A 16912-nucleotide genomic window follows, 5' to 3' on the forward strand; every position below is an offset into this window, starting at 1 on the left:
CGCGAAAGGGATGGGGGTGCTGGGGATGTGCTCTGGGAGCCAAGGGGGCCATACACACAAAAAAGGTTGGGAACCCCTGATCTAGTCTATCCAATCAATTCGTCTTTAAACTTTCCAATAACCTTTTTATTCTTTGTAGAGAATCGTTTGTTATATGATTTATAATTGCTTGTTTCATAAATATCAGCATCCTTAGACATATCCTTATAAATATCTTTGGTATTGATTTTCAAAATAAAACTGTCTATCCAAATAAAGTAGATTGACTTCATTCACATATTTCTTCTTTAAGTTGTTGTTGGTAGTCATACATTAACAACTTTGACAAGTCAAGAATTGATGTTCCTTTATAAATAGGTTTATCCATTTCAATACTCTCTTTAATAATATAAATACCACAAAAGTTCTCTGAAAACACCTCTACTCTTTGAAACCTGGGTCTATTAATTAATTTAGATGCTTGTTTCCAAGATGTACCAAGTCTTATGTTTTGTCTTTTTCTCACATTTTCCATATTCTTTCCAAATACAGCATTATTTATTAATTTATAAAAGGCCTTCTCAAAATCTGTTTTTGCTTCTGTTCTCCTTTTCGTATTTAAATCAATATAGGTCTTCAACCAATGACTTTGTCTGAACTTTAAAAGCGATGAATTTTCTTCACTCTCAAAACCCAGCAGATAAAAAATTGTTTCAGGTTTCTTTGGTGTATAACGTTATTCTCTTTATAATATAATGTAGTAAGTAATTTTTCTGTTGGTTTCTCCATAGTAAGAAATGATTGTTGATAACCGCTGAGCCATTCTTTTCTCAGGCTTTTCTTATCAGGAGCATATGGCAGGTTCTCCTTTCTTTCAAATCAACCTTAAAATAATACCCAACTTCTGCTTTATCTAACTCTTTTTGAGAAGAGATAATGATGTTTTGTAAAACTCTTTCATAATGGTTTTCTTTAACCCATTTGAGTTTTCCTAAGGTAAAGATTGAGAGACAGCCCAATGGTGGCCCCTCATTTAAAATGGATTAAATTGAGGTTTTTTTTTGTCACTGATCTACACAAAATACCCCATAATGACAAAGCCCCCCCCCCCCCAAAAAAAAATATTTTTTGAATTTTTTCTAAAAAAAAATAAAAAATCCTTGAAATCTAAAAAAAAATTAAAAATCTTTTAATTCTATAATTAGAATTCAAAGTTTTTAGAATTTTTTTCACAAAATAATTAAGAAATGAAATGCTGAATTTTTTTGGTATACTAAGTCAAGAATCGTGTGAGAACTAACACAGACCATATAATAAAGGTCACGGTAGACAAGGGGGGAGGACAAGGGGGGTTGGGGGGGGGGGGGTGAAGAGGGAAGCACACAATAACATGAGAAGTCTTGAGTCGATAGGTATTCAACACCTTTGCTATGACACTCCAAATCGAGCTCAGGTGCATCCAATTTCCTTTGAACATGCTTGAGATGTCTCTGCAACTTGATTGGAGTCCACCTGTGACCAATTCAATTTATTGGACATGATCTAGAAAGAAAAACACCTTTATATGTGAGGTCCAAAAGTTGTCAGTGAATGTAAGTCAGAGCAGAAGATCTACCATGAAGTTCAACGAACATACATAGATATAATATTGTGAGGAAGCATGTATCTGGGGGAAGGGGATAAAACTATTTCCAGAGTGTTGGAAGTTCCCAAGGGCACAGTGAGCTCCATCATTAGGAAATGGAAGGAATATGGAACTACCCAGACTCTTCCTCGAGCTGGCTATCCGACCAAACTGAGCAACCAGTCAAGAAGGACCTTGGTCACAGAGGTGACCAATAACCCAAGAACCACTCAAACAAAACCACAGTGTTCCTTGGCTGAGATGGGAGCACCTGCTGGAAGGACAGCAGTCTCTGCAGCACTTCACAAATCTAGGCTTTTTTGGAGAGTGGTCAGATGGAAGCCATGACAGCATGCCTGGAGTTTATAAAAAGGAACGTGAAAAACACAAGGAAAGAGTATGAGGCAAAACATTCTGTGGTCCGATGACACTGAAATTTAACTGTTTGTATTGAATGCAAAGCACTATGTATGGCGGAAAAAGATCACTGCTTATCACCCATCTAACACCATCTTTTTCCCTCGCAGTCCCCCTGTACTGTCTTTCCCTCGCGGTCCCCCTGTACTGTCTTTCCCTCGTGGTCCCCCTGTACTGTCTTTCCCTCGCGGTCCCCCTGTACTGTCTTTCCCTCGTGGTCCCCCTGTACTGTCTTTCCCTCATGGTCCCCCTGTGCTGTCTTTCCCTCGCAGTCCCCCTGTACTGTCTTTCCCTCGCGGTCCCCCTGTGCTGTCTTTCCCTCGCGGTCCACCTGTGCTGTCTTTCCCTCGTGGTCCCCCTGTACTGTCTTTCCCTCGCGGTCCCCCTGTGCTGTCTTTCCCTCGCGGTCCCCCTGTGCTGTCTTTCCCTTGCGGTCCCCCTATACTGTCTTTCCCTCGTGGTCCCCCTGTACTGTCTTTCCCTCGTGGTCCCCCTGTACTGTCTTTCCCCGCGGTCCCCCTGTACTGTCTTTCACTCGCGGTCCCCCTTTACTGTCTTTCCCTCGCGGTCCCCCTGTGCTGTCTTTCCCTCGCGGTCCCCCTGTGCTGTCTTTCCCTCGTGGTCCCCCTGTACTGTCTTTCCCTCGCGGTCCCCCTGTACTGTCTTTCCCTCGCGGTTGTCAGCTCTTTCACGAGCCTCGATTCAGTATACAAAAAATAAAAAAAATAAAAAATACCTACGATGAAGCATGATGGTGGCAGCATCATACTATGGGGATGCTTTTCAGCAGCAGGGACTGGGAGACTTGAAAGGATAGAGGGAACAATGTATGGAGACAAATACAGGTAAATCCTTGAGGAGAACCTTTTTCAGAGTGCAAAAGACCTCAAACTGCGGCAAAGATTTACATTTCAATAGGACAATAACCCCAATTGTACAGCCAAAACAACACGAGAATGGCTTCTGAACAAGAACCTGAAAGTCCTTCAGTGGCCCAGTCAAAGCCCAGACTTTAATCCCACTGAGAATCTGTGGAAAGACTTGAAGATTGCTGTTCATTGACGCTCTCCATCCAACTTGATAGAGCTTGAGCATGTCTGCAGGGAAGAATGGGAGGAGTTCCCTAAATCCAGATGTGCAAAGCTGATACAGACATACACAAGAAGACTCGAGGCTGTAATCACTACCAAAGTCACTTTTACAAGTATTGAATCAGGGAGTTGAATACAGTACTAATGTCAATTAGATATTTCAGCATTTCATTTTTAGTAAATTGGTTAGAAAAAATTCACTTTGACATTATTGTGTTTTATGTGTAGATCAGTGACAAAAAAAATCTCAATTTCATGCATTTTAAATTCAGGCTGTAACACAACAAAATGTGAAAAAAGTTAAGGGGTGTGAATACTTTGGGGAAGTGTGACAAAGGCAACAGGCATAGGCAAAGTCTTGGCAAAGGCAAGGCAAACTGCCATCAAGGCACAGCAAACTAGTCTGGCAGGTGATATTGGCCAGACTCATGGCGGTCTCTTTATGTTGTGGGGGAGTGGTTGGGGTGCAGGGGGTTGTAGGAAGGTGCGGGGACATCAGATCAGGAGGCTGGATTCGGCCCTGACTTAGCCCAACTTCTGCTAATCCGTTTAACTGCCCCTACCCCTTGAGTCCCTCTCACCTAACTCTAACCTAGCTCCTATACGTCTAAGCCCTTCTAAGTAATCTATCTCTCTTGGATTCACGAATCCCTCTAACTATCCTATCTCTCAGGAGGAAATCAACAGACACGTGGTGATAAATCAATGAGGTTGCGTGGCACTACCAGGCTCGCCGGTGAGGTAGCACGTTGGGAGTGGGGGGCGGCATGCATAATCCTGCACTAAAAACTTGATCAATAGTGATTAGGTGTATTCATGCTACATACACAAGATGAGGTGGTCGATGGTATCTTGGTCTCTTCCAAAATTACAGCAGATGATGAATTTTGCCTTCAGCTCATTCTGTTTATATTTTGTTTCACAACCAACACATGACCTGATTTTGTGTCTTCAACTAATTACTCCCGCAAGGGAGTAATGCATTCGATCGTGTCCGTGTGTGTGTGTGTGTGTGTATGTGTGTGTGTGTGTGTGCGTGTTCGTGTGTTTGTGAACAAGATATCTGGAAAAGTTCTGAACGGATTTAGATGAAAGTTTGTGGGATGATTGCCCTTGGGATAAGGAAGAATTGATTAGTTTTTGGTGAAGCTCGGGATATTATTCCGGATCCAGGAATTTTTTGAAGGATTTTTTACCATTGGAAGATAGGGATCATTTTTTTTAAACATTATCTTCTATATATTCTATATTTAACATTGTGATATGAAAATAGTTTTCATATTTGTTGTAAATGTAGTTTAAACTCGTGGTTATGCGTTAGAGCGGTGTATTTTGTTAGCAGCGTCGTCTTCAAGGTTCTTTTTTTTCTAATAAAGACATATTCTGTCATTTTAAAAACCACCAACGTGTGTATTAGGTTTCCCCGTTTCATAAAATGCATCGTTTAATACGTATAATGCTTTAAAACAGTTTTTTTTTTTTTTTTTTTTTTACCTCAGTGGAGATCAACTTTTACCTCAGCGAATGTCAATCACGGTGTCAGTATTTGATGAACTTATAAAGACTTAGGTGACTTATAAGTGTGACAAGCATGTGCACGGGATTCTTCCAGAAGAATGAGTGGTCGCATTAGCTTGTACGACTTAAAATGAGCGAGTTTTGTTTTGACGTTTGGGCCAGTTTTACATGTTGTATCCCTAAGGAATGACACGAACGTTTTTCTGGCTTACAATTTTATTTGAAGTCACACATGCCTCAAAATACACTCACTTATATAGAATTGAACGCTGAATCCGAAAATGTAAGTGAAATTGCCTTGTTTTTTTTTAACATTATCTTCTATATATTCTAAATATATATCTGTGCTGTGTCTGTGTTGTGTTGTCTTGTCTTGTGTTGTCACTGAACTAGTCCCTCAAACTTTTGTGAAATCGTACTATTCCAACTTGACCCACGGCGGGAGTATGCGCTCTAATGAGTGGCGTTCTAGTTAATGTGATGTTATTTTAGCTCTGATTCCTTCGTTTCTTTTTTTTTACATCCGCTTAGGTCTCTGGGTGTCACTAAAGCGTCTGTCTGGGGACGCAAGTCAGGCCAGACGCGAATTCCCACATCTCATTGATCGGAGCATGGTTCATGCTCGCAAACTTGGCTTTCCTGACCTTATCATGCCCGGTGAGTTCTGCAAAAACATGACAAAAAAGTAATCTCACAATGAACAGGAGCACACAGCAAAGTTAGTTGTATATTAATTTTTGTCTTTAAGGACAGTTAAGTTGATTGTCATCTTGAGAAAGAAAGGCTCATTGATAACTATTCAAGGTTAACTTGAACAGGAAGTAGAGGTGCATCTTATTCTTTGTTGTAACTTATTGGTGTGGGGCTATCAGTCTCCGAGCATTTTTGGTTTTGGAGCACTTGCATTTTCCGATATGATGGACCTTACCAATCCTAACAAGTACAAAACGTTTTAACTAAAACAAAAGCCGCGTCGATGTTACACAATGCCTATATGCAGCTGTGCCTATAACGTCAATGTTATAGGCACAGGACATTCCTATTGATTCGATTACTTGATGTTATTTTTGTGCAAAGTGAAAATATATCTCGGCAATTTCCCGTGTGTGGCGACGAATTTTAAATATATCTCAGCATTTTCCCGTCTGTTATTTCAGGCGGTGTATGACTGACCATGCCGCGATTTAAACAAAATATATATATCTCGGCATTTTCCCATCTCTTATTTCGGGCGGTGTATGACTGACCATGCCGCGATTTAAAAAAAAAATCTCAATGGACTTGAAGTTACAGGCCTTTTAGAATTCATTTCGTTCTATAAAGGGCAACTTTCATTGGATTTTCTTACCGTTTTTTTTCAACCGAGTCTAAAACTATGTTAGCGACTGTGAAAAATGAAATGATATATCGAATTTGATTTGAAATAAAACTGTGTGAGAGAGCAAGACACCACGGGCCTACAAAACAGGCCTCAAAGCTATGCGAGTTAATAAAATGGTGGATATTTGTTTATATGAAGGCTCTCCCAGAATGGGTGGAGCTATGGTTCCCAGAATGGGTGGAGCTTTGAGGTTTTGTTTTCTCTGCAAGAACAAGAAGAACAAGAAGAAGAAGAAGAACAACAACAACAGCAGAGGGCACTCTATGAGCAGCGTCTGCGACGCGGCTAAAAATAATTGGTGCCTAGTTTCCTTTATTTTTCCTTTTCCAAAATTGGAATTTTCGATTTTTTTTTATTTCAATTATTTTCATTTTCACTCACGCAAGACCGAGTTGATCATACAACAACTCACCCGTTGCGTGCTGGAATACCCTTTAACCTGCCCATGCCAAATAGGGTTGGTTAAATATTCTGGATAGGAAATACAACACAATTGATCGAAATACATCCTTGTTGTAGAGATTTACAGTCATGGTTTCCCGAATCGCCCGATGTTGCACCACCATTTTGCGGCGGGCGGTATAAGTAGCTCAAGTTTGGCTCTGAGTAAAACCAAGAGTGCAACACGATTAACTTTTTTAAAGGGCATTCAATAATTTTAAATTGATCGATTCACTTAAGCTTTTTCCCGTCACTGGGGACAGGCACTTTTCCTGGTTCTGTAATATGTTTATGGTGAATTGCATGAGACATGCCCTGATGGAGCTATACCATCTTGAATAAGATGGAGGAGGCATACTGTATCAAATATAATTTTACCTATGGGACAGGTTTGATTATAAGATTGCACGTGGAGGTAAAGGTAAATCTAAAATTACGAGTTGGCACCCCACCCTCTGGGCAGGAGTACCCGTTTTGCCTCACCGAACACGAACTTGGTGTCCGGGGAGTCACAGAAATGTAAAATTGTCAAGGAGAGCACAGCGATGAATATCGTGGTGAGGAATGAATGCGATAAAGACGCCACACTTAATCCCCAATGTTGTATTCACTGCTCTGAGAGGCGAAGTAACATGAGGTGAGGAAGCGTGTGATTTGCCACAACACCTAGATGGACCATTGGACTATTGTTTGTTGACGTGGGTAGTTGCAATAACAATAGACACGAATAACGATGCTGGAAATACAATCACACCCAATTGATCATTGTCAGGACCAATCCACAAGTGAAGGGAAAATGGTCACACCCAGTTGTTCAGTGTCACGACCAATCGACGAGTGAAGGGAAAATGGTCACACCCAGTTGTTCAGTGTCGCGACCAATCGACGAGTGAAGGGAAAATGGTCACACCCAATTGGTCAGTGTCATGACCAATCGACGAGTGAAGGGAAAAACGGTCACACGGATTTGCTCAGAGCCATGACCAAATGATGAGTCAGGGAAAGATGGGCACACACAATTGGTCAGTGCCACGACCAATCGATGAGTGAATATTGATGATATAGCTACAGCCACTCAAGCTATATTTATTACTAGTTGGTTACCCCTCCCAAAGGAATGGGGATAACCAGCGTCTGCAATGGGGCATTTGCAATTTCGGTCTCAAGAACAATCACTATGACTCAGATTATTGAGGATGTCTTTTCCCTCGTGACAGAATTTTGTGAATACACCTGCAGATGTTCTTTTCTTCAGAAAATATTTTGCTTCACACCATGAACAGGTGCCATCCATTTGTCGAGCGAAGTGTGCTCGTGGAAGTGGTATTGGCGTCGTTCCGCTATCATGAACGTTATACTCATTTCTTGCTGCCAGCGGCTTTCTTTTGTGTTTTGGCATATTTTACTTTAAGCAAATATATTTTTTCCTAGTTGCAATTAAATGAACTGTACAACTGATAATGCTCTGTTCACGTGACCCCTCTGACGTGACGAGTCAATTGCTGCATTCACGATGGGCAAAGCCAGAAAGGAACTCGGTAATGATGAAGTGTTGCTTTTCCTGGCACGTTGATTGCATTGTATACGAGGTCCTGCATTTGAAAACCGTTGAAACAGAGATTATATGATTTATGAAAATATCAAAATATCAAAAGAAACAGTAATGATTATGCGGCACCTTTGTGGGATAATACACCGCCCAGCTCTGCTTCGGCGAGAATGGAACACAACGCAGAATACTGCCATTGCAACAGTAGCAAATGGGGTTTTGGGGCATGTCTCATGTAATCATCATCATGTAATCCTCATACCTGAGAGGTGGGTTGAATTTTTTTTTTTTGCACTTGTGCAAACCTCTCAAACCAGACAATTTGTTTGGCAGCATTCTGAATGGGGTGCGGCCAGCAGTTTTGGAGGAGTTACGTGACACACAGACGGACATTGAATCTTATTATAGAGATCATGATATCGTTTTCTGATTATGGCTAAGTATCTGTGGATATATGACTGGGTGAATTTTATTCGACCTGTAATTTTACCCACACATAATTCTCTTGCATAACCTGTTAACTAGCTATCTAGCCCGTGCTATTGATTATATGATTGCAGGAGATGTGAGAAATGATGTGTATGTGACATTGCTGAGTGGGGACTTTGAGCGAGGTGCAGGAAAAAGCTACAGCCTACAAGTCACAGTGAAGGCCTGCGATGATCAGGGCAACCAATTGAAGGTGCAGGGGGTCGGGTGGAATAAAATACTTCATAAAACAATGCTTTAACTTCTCAGGGTTTAATGTTGTCGACTTGCATCCAGTTGTAATTGAATGATTTCTGACATTCAGCATCCCCTTCCCTTCCTTCCACCCCCTCCCCTCCCTTCCCCACTCCCCTCTCCCCCTGCCCCCCTCCTCATGTTTGAATCCTTGTGCTCAGAATGTGTTCTGGATAGGAGTTGGGGATCATGCACTGACAGAATATAAATCAGTCGTGTACTATCAGCTGAAGCAACTGCGATGGGCAGAAACCATCAAGGTACGTTATTGATTATTCTGCAGATGCTATCCCAAAATGTAATATTCAAATAACTGACCAAATAAGGAACTGGATAATTCTGCATTAAGTTGGTCAAACATCGAGGTGAATAATTTGTGCAAATCTCAGGAGATTCTTCTTGGCATCGTTTGGGCCCCACTCATGGGTTGCTTTGTGTATATGTCAATTGAGTGCAGGCTGGACATTGGATTTGTCCCAGAATAATTTTCACTCCACAATTGGTACTGGGTAGGACTTTCTATGGTTGCCTTCACCTTGCCCACAATTCTGCAAATGTATTTGGCATCTTGAGGATTTCTGCACATTTTATGTATTGTTGAGTGTGGGTGAGCCAGGAGGCTGTGGAGAGCTGTCGTCACATTCTCAACCATCAAAATTTGGTACATAAACAAAAAAAATCAGAACCAAAATCAAGGGAGATAATATTGTTATGTTTATGGGGGTAGATGAAAGAATCCTATAGTAAATGTAGGACTGTGTAATTATAGCATGGACCGTGGACGCGTAGGAGAAATCTCAATGTACATAAGTAGGGAACCTGTAGCTTAAGATTGTTTATGTCTTGACATGAGGGGTGAAGCAGTGATAATTAGTTAGGGATTAAGGTTAGTTTTCCCCAGTATCTGATTTTCCCTCTGTCGTTTTCCCTAAAGTTTTACGTTTACCAAGGCCGGCCATGAAAACCCCCCTTAAACAACATTTACAACTAGCGCCGGCCCTATGAACACTCACGGCAACTAGGTCCGCCCACATGAACACTATCGGCAAAAGGCCCCACCCAGTAGAGGCGAAGGATCAGTGGGTGGAGAAGAAGGCCGGTAGGCCACGCCCTGAGGGAAGCGATTGGTTCCCGCTTGGGTGGAAGTGGAGTGTGCTTCTTCTGCTGGGTCTGACAAGAAGTTGGCCATTTTGGTGCTGAGTTAAGTGTGTGCGCTTTTGGACGGCTGGTGGAGATTTTGTTGGGTCGGCAGCATTTTGAAAGAGGTTTCTGCTGTGGTGCTCTACGGGGGAGCTGGAGGCCGCGTTGTGCTCGCTCAGGCAGTGAAACCTGAAACAAGGCAGTCTTCACCCCCCCCCCCACCCCCTCCCCCACACGGCCCTGGGCACCTTCGACGCGTGGGCTTTTCGTCGGCGGTCGTCATCTTGTGTGCTACGGCATGGTAGGACCTGAATTTCACGCTCGCCACCACTCTCAAAAAAGGACCCGATTTGGGCCAAAGCTAAGTGCCAGCACTATAAAAAGGAATTTTGTTTTGTTTCATCTGTCCCCTTGTCTGTTTTTGAGTCTGTGTGTGGAGGTACCTCAGATAGGAATTTAATTTACCTCAACATTACTTTTGACATTTTCATCCTGCATTTATTTTCATTAAATTCTTTGTTGAATTTACTGTCGTGTTTACTTATCCCGGTGTTGGCTTAGCGGTTTGGGCGCAGGCTTGGGATCCTAGGATCCTGAGTTTGAATCCCTGTCGATAGCTGAATTAATGCTAGATGGGTTGACTCAGCCTGTCATCCTTCTGAGGTCGGCAAATTGAGTACCAGCTTGCTGGGATGAATGATCCCGGTGTGTACCCCGATTTAGAATAGGAACACCGTATCCCTGCGCATCGTAAGAGGCGACTTAGGGTTGGCGTCAGGAAGGGCATCCGGCCATAAAAAAAACAATGCCTCAAACAGGGAACCATGATTGTCATGGGGCCCGCAAGGCTAACCCTGCTCTGGCGGGGAAAATGGCCTTAAAACGATCATTCATTCAATCACTGTCGTGTTTACTTGTTCGTAGTTTCAGAATAAACCCGTGTGTTCCGTTCAGTTAAACACTTTGCCTCCCTTCATTCCGCGCGCGACAAAAGTACCGCCATTTTTTTGGGGTGCCGCCTTGGGAGTAAAACTGTCTCAGTTATCCATCATCCAGCAGTCTTAACCACTGGTGACAGGACAATATCAACACTATTGATATGCACTTGGAAAAAGTTTGGTATTTGCACCTTTGGATGTTTTCGGTGGTGATATGCTATTTAAATCTGTTAACTTGCCTTTGCGTAATCCTCTGGGCCTCACAAGAATGAACAACTTCGGTGCACAGCTTGCTTAGCAGTACAGATCGACTGTGTTGCAAATCTGAACAGCTGTCCAAGTAGTGCTTGGGCTGCAGAATTGTAGTGGTGTCACTAGCCAGGCTATTCGGAGACCTTGATACACACTATGGAAATGAGGAAAAACAAAAACAAAATGATAAGTAAGCATTCTGTAGAAGCAATGATAACACAGTGCAGCAGGCTGTTGATAGTTTGTAATATGCAAAAACAGGGAGTCCATAAAGTACCATTCCAAATTCAACCTGTAATATAGAACCAAGACCGATCGTCTAACAACGGCATAGCCATTTCTCAATGATGGATCTGGTCATATGAAAGGGGGACAGCAGATCCTCAGCTCTAATTGGCAGGCGCATATGAGGGTCAAACATACATACACCGGATGAACAGACTAATGCTGTGCCAGATGGCATTGCCTTGTGGGCTATGCTGTAAAAATATGGCTGCTGAACCACATGACCAATGACGTTATCATTTTTTTTCCTCCACCAATTTATCCCTAGATCATACAAACAACAACAACATGCATTTTAAGACCATTTTCCCTGCTAGAGCGGGGGTTAGCCTTGCGGTCCCCATGACAATCTTCTCCATTTTGCCCTATTTTCTGCATCTCTCCTTGTTAACCCCCTTGACCGCATTTCTTCTTCCACCATCTTTAGCCAAGTCTTTCTTGGTCTTCCCCGTCCTCTACTTCCTTCTACATTCATTTCCATCACTCTTCTCAAGCAGTCACTTTCATCCTTCCTCAACACATGACCAAACCATCTCAACCTGTTCCTCTTCACAACATCAATCACAGGCTCTATTCCCATCATCTTTCGCAATTCATCATTTGTCTTCCTCTCTCTCAGCGACACTCCGCACATCCACCGAACCATTCGCATTTCCACCCTTTCCAGCCTTCGTTGCTGCTCTACGTTCATTACCCATGTCTCGCTCCCATAAATCATAACACTTCTCACACATGCAGCATACACCTTTCCCTTCAGCTTCAACGACACTCCCCTCGTCATCAGCACACCACTCAGTTCCCGAAACTTCTTCCATGCACATCTCACTCCAGCAACCGTTGCTGAGTCTGATCCACCTTCTCCATTCAGCATGTTTCCGAGGTAGCAAAATGTTTTCACACCTTCCAACTTCACGCCATCTCCAAGATCCAACTCAACATTTCCTTCATCTGCGTGCTCACCTTACATTTGAATGTAGCTGCCACACTGGTTAATGACCCTGTCAGACCACTGCATTTTTGAGGAACCCACTCGGCGCACATTGTACATTGAATGGAGTTCACTCCGACACCCTTCCTGCACACAGCACATGGCCACTTCCCAGTTCTTTCCACCTCACCTCATGCTTTACCACTTGCCATTACCTTCGTCTTTCCGATATTCACCTTCAGACCTTTTGTCTCCATACATTGCTTCCACTTGTTCATCTTTTCCTTCAGTCTATCCATACTCTCTGCAATCAACACCAGATCATCTGCATACAACAACTCCCACGGTAAACCCTCCTTTACGTTCGGAGCCAGCACCTCCATCACAGCTACAAATAGTAGTGGACTTAGTACCGACCCCTGATGCACTCCCACCTTCACCTCAAACTCACCACTGTTCCCGTCCTTCGTCCTTATAGCTGTGCGCGCTCTTTTGTACATTGCCATCACTACTCTGATCAACCATTCCTCCACTCCTAACTTCCTCAATGCCTGTTGTGAAAATCAACCAGATCCACAACTTGTCCCATAGGTAGGTTTAATCTCAATTAGATCTTTGACATCATCCTGTAAAATACAATCATGCAATAGATATCAGGATCTTGGTATCATACTGAGCATACCAATAATAATGGACAAAGCAAGCTCGTCTAGCATATATGTGCGAGTCTAGCATATATGTACCATTTAAGACTACATGTAAAGTAAATGTCACAGGTGTGGCTCCGCGTCGCGGACGTCCCAGGTTTTATAGACGCCCTTCAGTGGCTGAAGCGAGTAACTCTCCTGGGTTCAACTTTGGTATAATTTCACTACATTCTCCCCGCCGTTAGAACTATACTGCCGCTAGGTAGATCGTAAGCGTGCATCAGCATTAATTGATTAGGGTACGTCATTCCATGTCAGTCGGTCCACACATAGCGGTCGGGGCGGCGAACTACCCTGCCAGCCCGCGTCCGGAAACTACCAGGTGCGGCGTCCCCAAGCCCGGAGTACCCGTCGGAGTAGCCGCTGGAGGCAGGTGTCGGAGGGGGAACCTCAGAGCCTTCAGGCAGGGGTGTAGGTGATGAGAGGGGTGACGGCAAAGGTTCCATAGAGGAAGCTTCGGTAGAGTCCATAGACTCGTAGATCAGTTCGTCGATATCCCTATAAGGGTCGATGACCCCACAAGGGGCGAGATGGCGTACGGAGACAGTGGACTCGCGTCCATCTGCCGTCAGCACACGAGCATGCTCGGGATTAGCCTGGAGTACCTGCACCTTATCCACAAAGGGGTCGTACTTGCTCGTGCACACCGCTCGTTTGAGATAAGCCAGCCCCGGCTCAGCGAGCCAGCTGGGTAAAGATCGGATATTACCTGAGCTTCTAGGGTGGTGGAACAGTCGCTCGTGAGGAGTCTGGTTGGTGGCCGTACATAGGAGAGCCCGGATCGAGTTCAGAGCCGCAGGTAGCGACCAAGCCCATTTATCGAGACCCCGGCCGAGGGTCTGGAGGCTTAGAGTGACGGCCCTCCATATAATCCCATTGAAGCATTCGATCTGCCCATTCGCCTGGGGTCTGTACGGTGTGGTGTAACTCGAAGCAACATTATTTTGGAGCAAATAACCTCTCACCTCCTGCGACAGGAACACCGCACCCCGATCAGTATGCACGTAGGCCGGATACCCAAACATAGAAAACAAATTCTGCAGGCACCGTGTGACCGTGGCAGCCGTCATATCCCCGCACGTATAAGCAAAGGGGAATCGCGAGTACTCATCAACGAGAGTGAGCAGATAACGAGAGTTGCTCGACACCGGCAGCGGTCCTTTGAAATCCATTGCCAATCTCTCCCACGGTCCAGTAGCCCTAACCAGCGACCCCATGGGAGGGTTGTAAAAACGCGGTTTGAGTTCCGCACATATAGCGCAGTCACGGCAGATCCGGCGGATGTCCTCAACCGAGTACAGCAGATTACTACTATACACAAAATGAGCGAAACGCGTCACCCCTGGATGACATAGTGTCGTGCAGAGTGCGCAGCCCCTCCAAAGTTACGATCCCCGCGCACGTAGCCGGCCTCGATAAGGCGTCGGCGACCAGGTTATCCTTCCCCAGGCGGTATTTGATGGTGTAGCAGAAGTCGGCGAGTTCGATACGCCAGCGAGTGATTTTCTCATTCTTAATACGTTGAGCATGCAAGGTGTCGTACATGAACGCAACGCTTTGTTGGTCCGTGATGATTTGGAAGCATCGCCCGAGTAAGTACGGTCGCCACTGCCGAATCGACTCGACGATCGCGTACGCTTCCTTTTCGACAGACGAATGCCTCCGCTCAGCGGAGGTGAGAGTCCGCGAAAAGAAAGCCACCGAGCGCCCCCCTTGGGAGAGAGTCGCCGCTATCGCATGATCCGAGGCATCACTTTCTACGACGAAAGATTCGCTCTCGTCGATTGTCGCCACAGCGGAGCCAGCGATGTCGGCCTTAAGGCCCCCAAAGGCCGCCAAGGCGGCCGGGCTCATGGGGAACGTGTCGTAGGAACGTGTCATGGGGAACGTGTCGCACGAGGGGGCGGAGCTTCGTGGAGAAATTTTGCACCCACTTCGAGTAGTGGGCGAACAGCCCGAGAGCACGCTTCAGCGAAGCTCGATCGCCGGGCGGGGCCATATCGAGCAAAGGTCGCAGACGCTCCTTATCCGGAGAGACAGAGCCATGGGTCACGGTGTACCCCAGAAGATCTATCGTGCGTTGAGAGTAACGACACTTAGCCTCATTCATGGTTAGATCGCAGTCACGGCAGATCCGGCGGATGTCCTATGCGCAACAGTCGTACCTATGCGCGACCTCGAGGAAGCGCCTCAGATTAGCATCGTGATGCTCCTGGTCATACGCACAAACCGTAAGATTGTCCAGATAGACGAAGACATCTGTCAAGTTCTCCTTTGTAACGAGGTCGTCCATAGCCCTCTGAAAACAGGAGACCCCGTTCGTTACCCCAAAAGGTAATCGGGTGAATTGGTATAACCTTTGACCCGATTCAAAGGCGGTGTAGATGCGATCAGCCCTAGAGATGGGGATCTGATGATACGCACTACGCAGATCGAGAGTGCTGTAGACGGAGTACTGGGCCACCAGTCGTACTAGCGCGTCCATCCCCGGTAAGGGGTAGGCGTCCAGCTGTGTAAAGCGATTAACCATCTGTGAGTAGTCAATTACCATACGCCGGCGATGGGCCTCACTTCGCACCACTAAGACCTGGACCCACCACGGTGACCGGCTAGGTTCGATAACACTGTCCTGTAAGAGTTGGGCCGTTTCTTCCGCAATGAATTGCGCGTCCGCTCGTGAGTAGCGCCGCGATTTTACTGCTACAGGAGCGCAGTCAGTGGTCAGGTTGGGGAACAGCGAAAGAGGCTCAATGTCCATTTTCGCGAGTGCACACACAGCAAGCGTGTCCGTCCCACCGAATTCAATTTCCAAACGTCCATGTCGCTTAAGGAAATCGTGTCCTAACAGGATGTCAGCACATAAGGCAGGCAAGACCATGAGATGTACATCGGAAAACATGCATCCCTTTATCACAAGTTTTAATCGACATTCCCCCTTCGTGCTGAGCCGAAGTCCCTGAGAGGACATGAAGATCCGTCGTGTAGTCCCGATGATCGGCCAACCATGTTGACGCACCAGCCGCTGATCGATGAAACTATCCGTAGATCCTGTGTCGATTAGGGCCCGTGCAAAAATGCCTTTGACCAAGAGAGGGACAATGGCCTGATCAAGGCCAGAAGATCCGGCAGGTATTGCGCCGTCCGAGCGAGAAGATCGCGCCTCACGCGTGGATCCCACACCGGCTGCAGTTTTCTGGTCGTCGAAGGAGCCTCCTTCTGCTACAGGAGCGTGTGTGGGATCCGTGTGTGTGGGACACGTGTGTGGACACGTGTGTGTGTGTGTGACACGGAGCGTGTGTGGGACATGGAGGGCCCCCGTGCCAAACGCATAGTTGGACGTGCCGATCCAAGAGCGTGTAATTCGTACGAGCCGCCATCAGATGGCGCTTGTGTCACATGCGAAAGATCGCAGTCAACATGTGCTCGATCAAGAGCGTGTAATTCGTACGAGCTGCCGTCAGAGGGCGATCGTGTCACGTGCGAAAGATCGCAGTCAATTGTACTTTCACTGCCGTCAGATGGCGCATGCGCAAGCATATCAGGAGGAGCTTTCAAAGCCGGAACTTTTTGTTTGTTTGAGGAAGGCGTTCGAACACCAGTCAAGGTCGATCGCTCTGCGGCCGGTCGCGTTCGCGACATTTGTTGTGGCGGCCCGATGTATTTCACCAAGGACATGCGTGCAGCCAGGGGCCCGGGAGGAGGAGGACAGCTCATCAAGGCCGGGTGAGGCGCCCCGCTCCGTGCTCGGTCCGCTGGCTCGGCGATAAGCCCATTCAAGGTCGCGCGTGCTTGTGTGCCCCGCGCGGCCTTCTTGCAGACTTTAGCAAAGTGAACTTTTGTAGAACACAAATGGCATATGGCTTCCCGAGCCGGACATGCTGACCTGGGATGCTGCCGATTGCCACAAAAGTAACACGTCACGTTCCGGTCAGGCCTGGC

General features: G+C 45.7%; 1 protein-coding gene across 1 annotated transcript in view; it reads left to right on the top strand.

The window, feature by feature from the left end:
* Positions 1–16912, top strand: part of LOC137423806 (dedicator of cytokinesis protein 1) — a 968048-nt gene that overhangs the window by 100753 nt on the left and 850383 nt on the right. The window contains exons 13-15 of the mRNA XM_078773719.1: positions 5161–5286; positions 8561–8682; positions 8885–8983. Coding sequence (XP_078629845.1) covers positions 5161–5286; positions 8561–8682; positions 8885–8983 — 347 coding nt within the window. The remainder of the gene's footprint in view (positions 1–5160; positions 5287–8560; positions 8683–8884; positions 8984–16912) is intronic.

The sequence above is a fragment of the Myxine glutinosa genome, chromosome 3, assembly GCF_964187855.1.
Source record: "Myxine glutinosa chromosome 3, kmMyxGlut1.1, whole genome shotgun sequence".
Lineage (NCBI taxonomy): Eukaryota > Metazoa > Chordata > Myxini > Myxiniformes > Myxinidae > Myxine > Myxine glutinosa.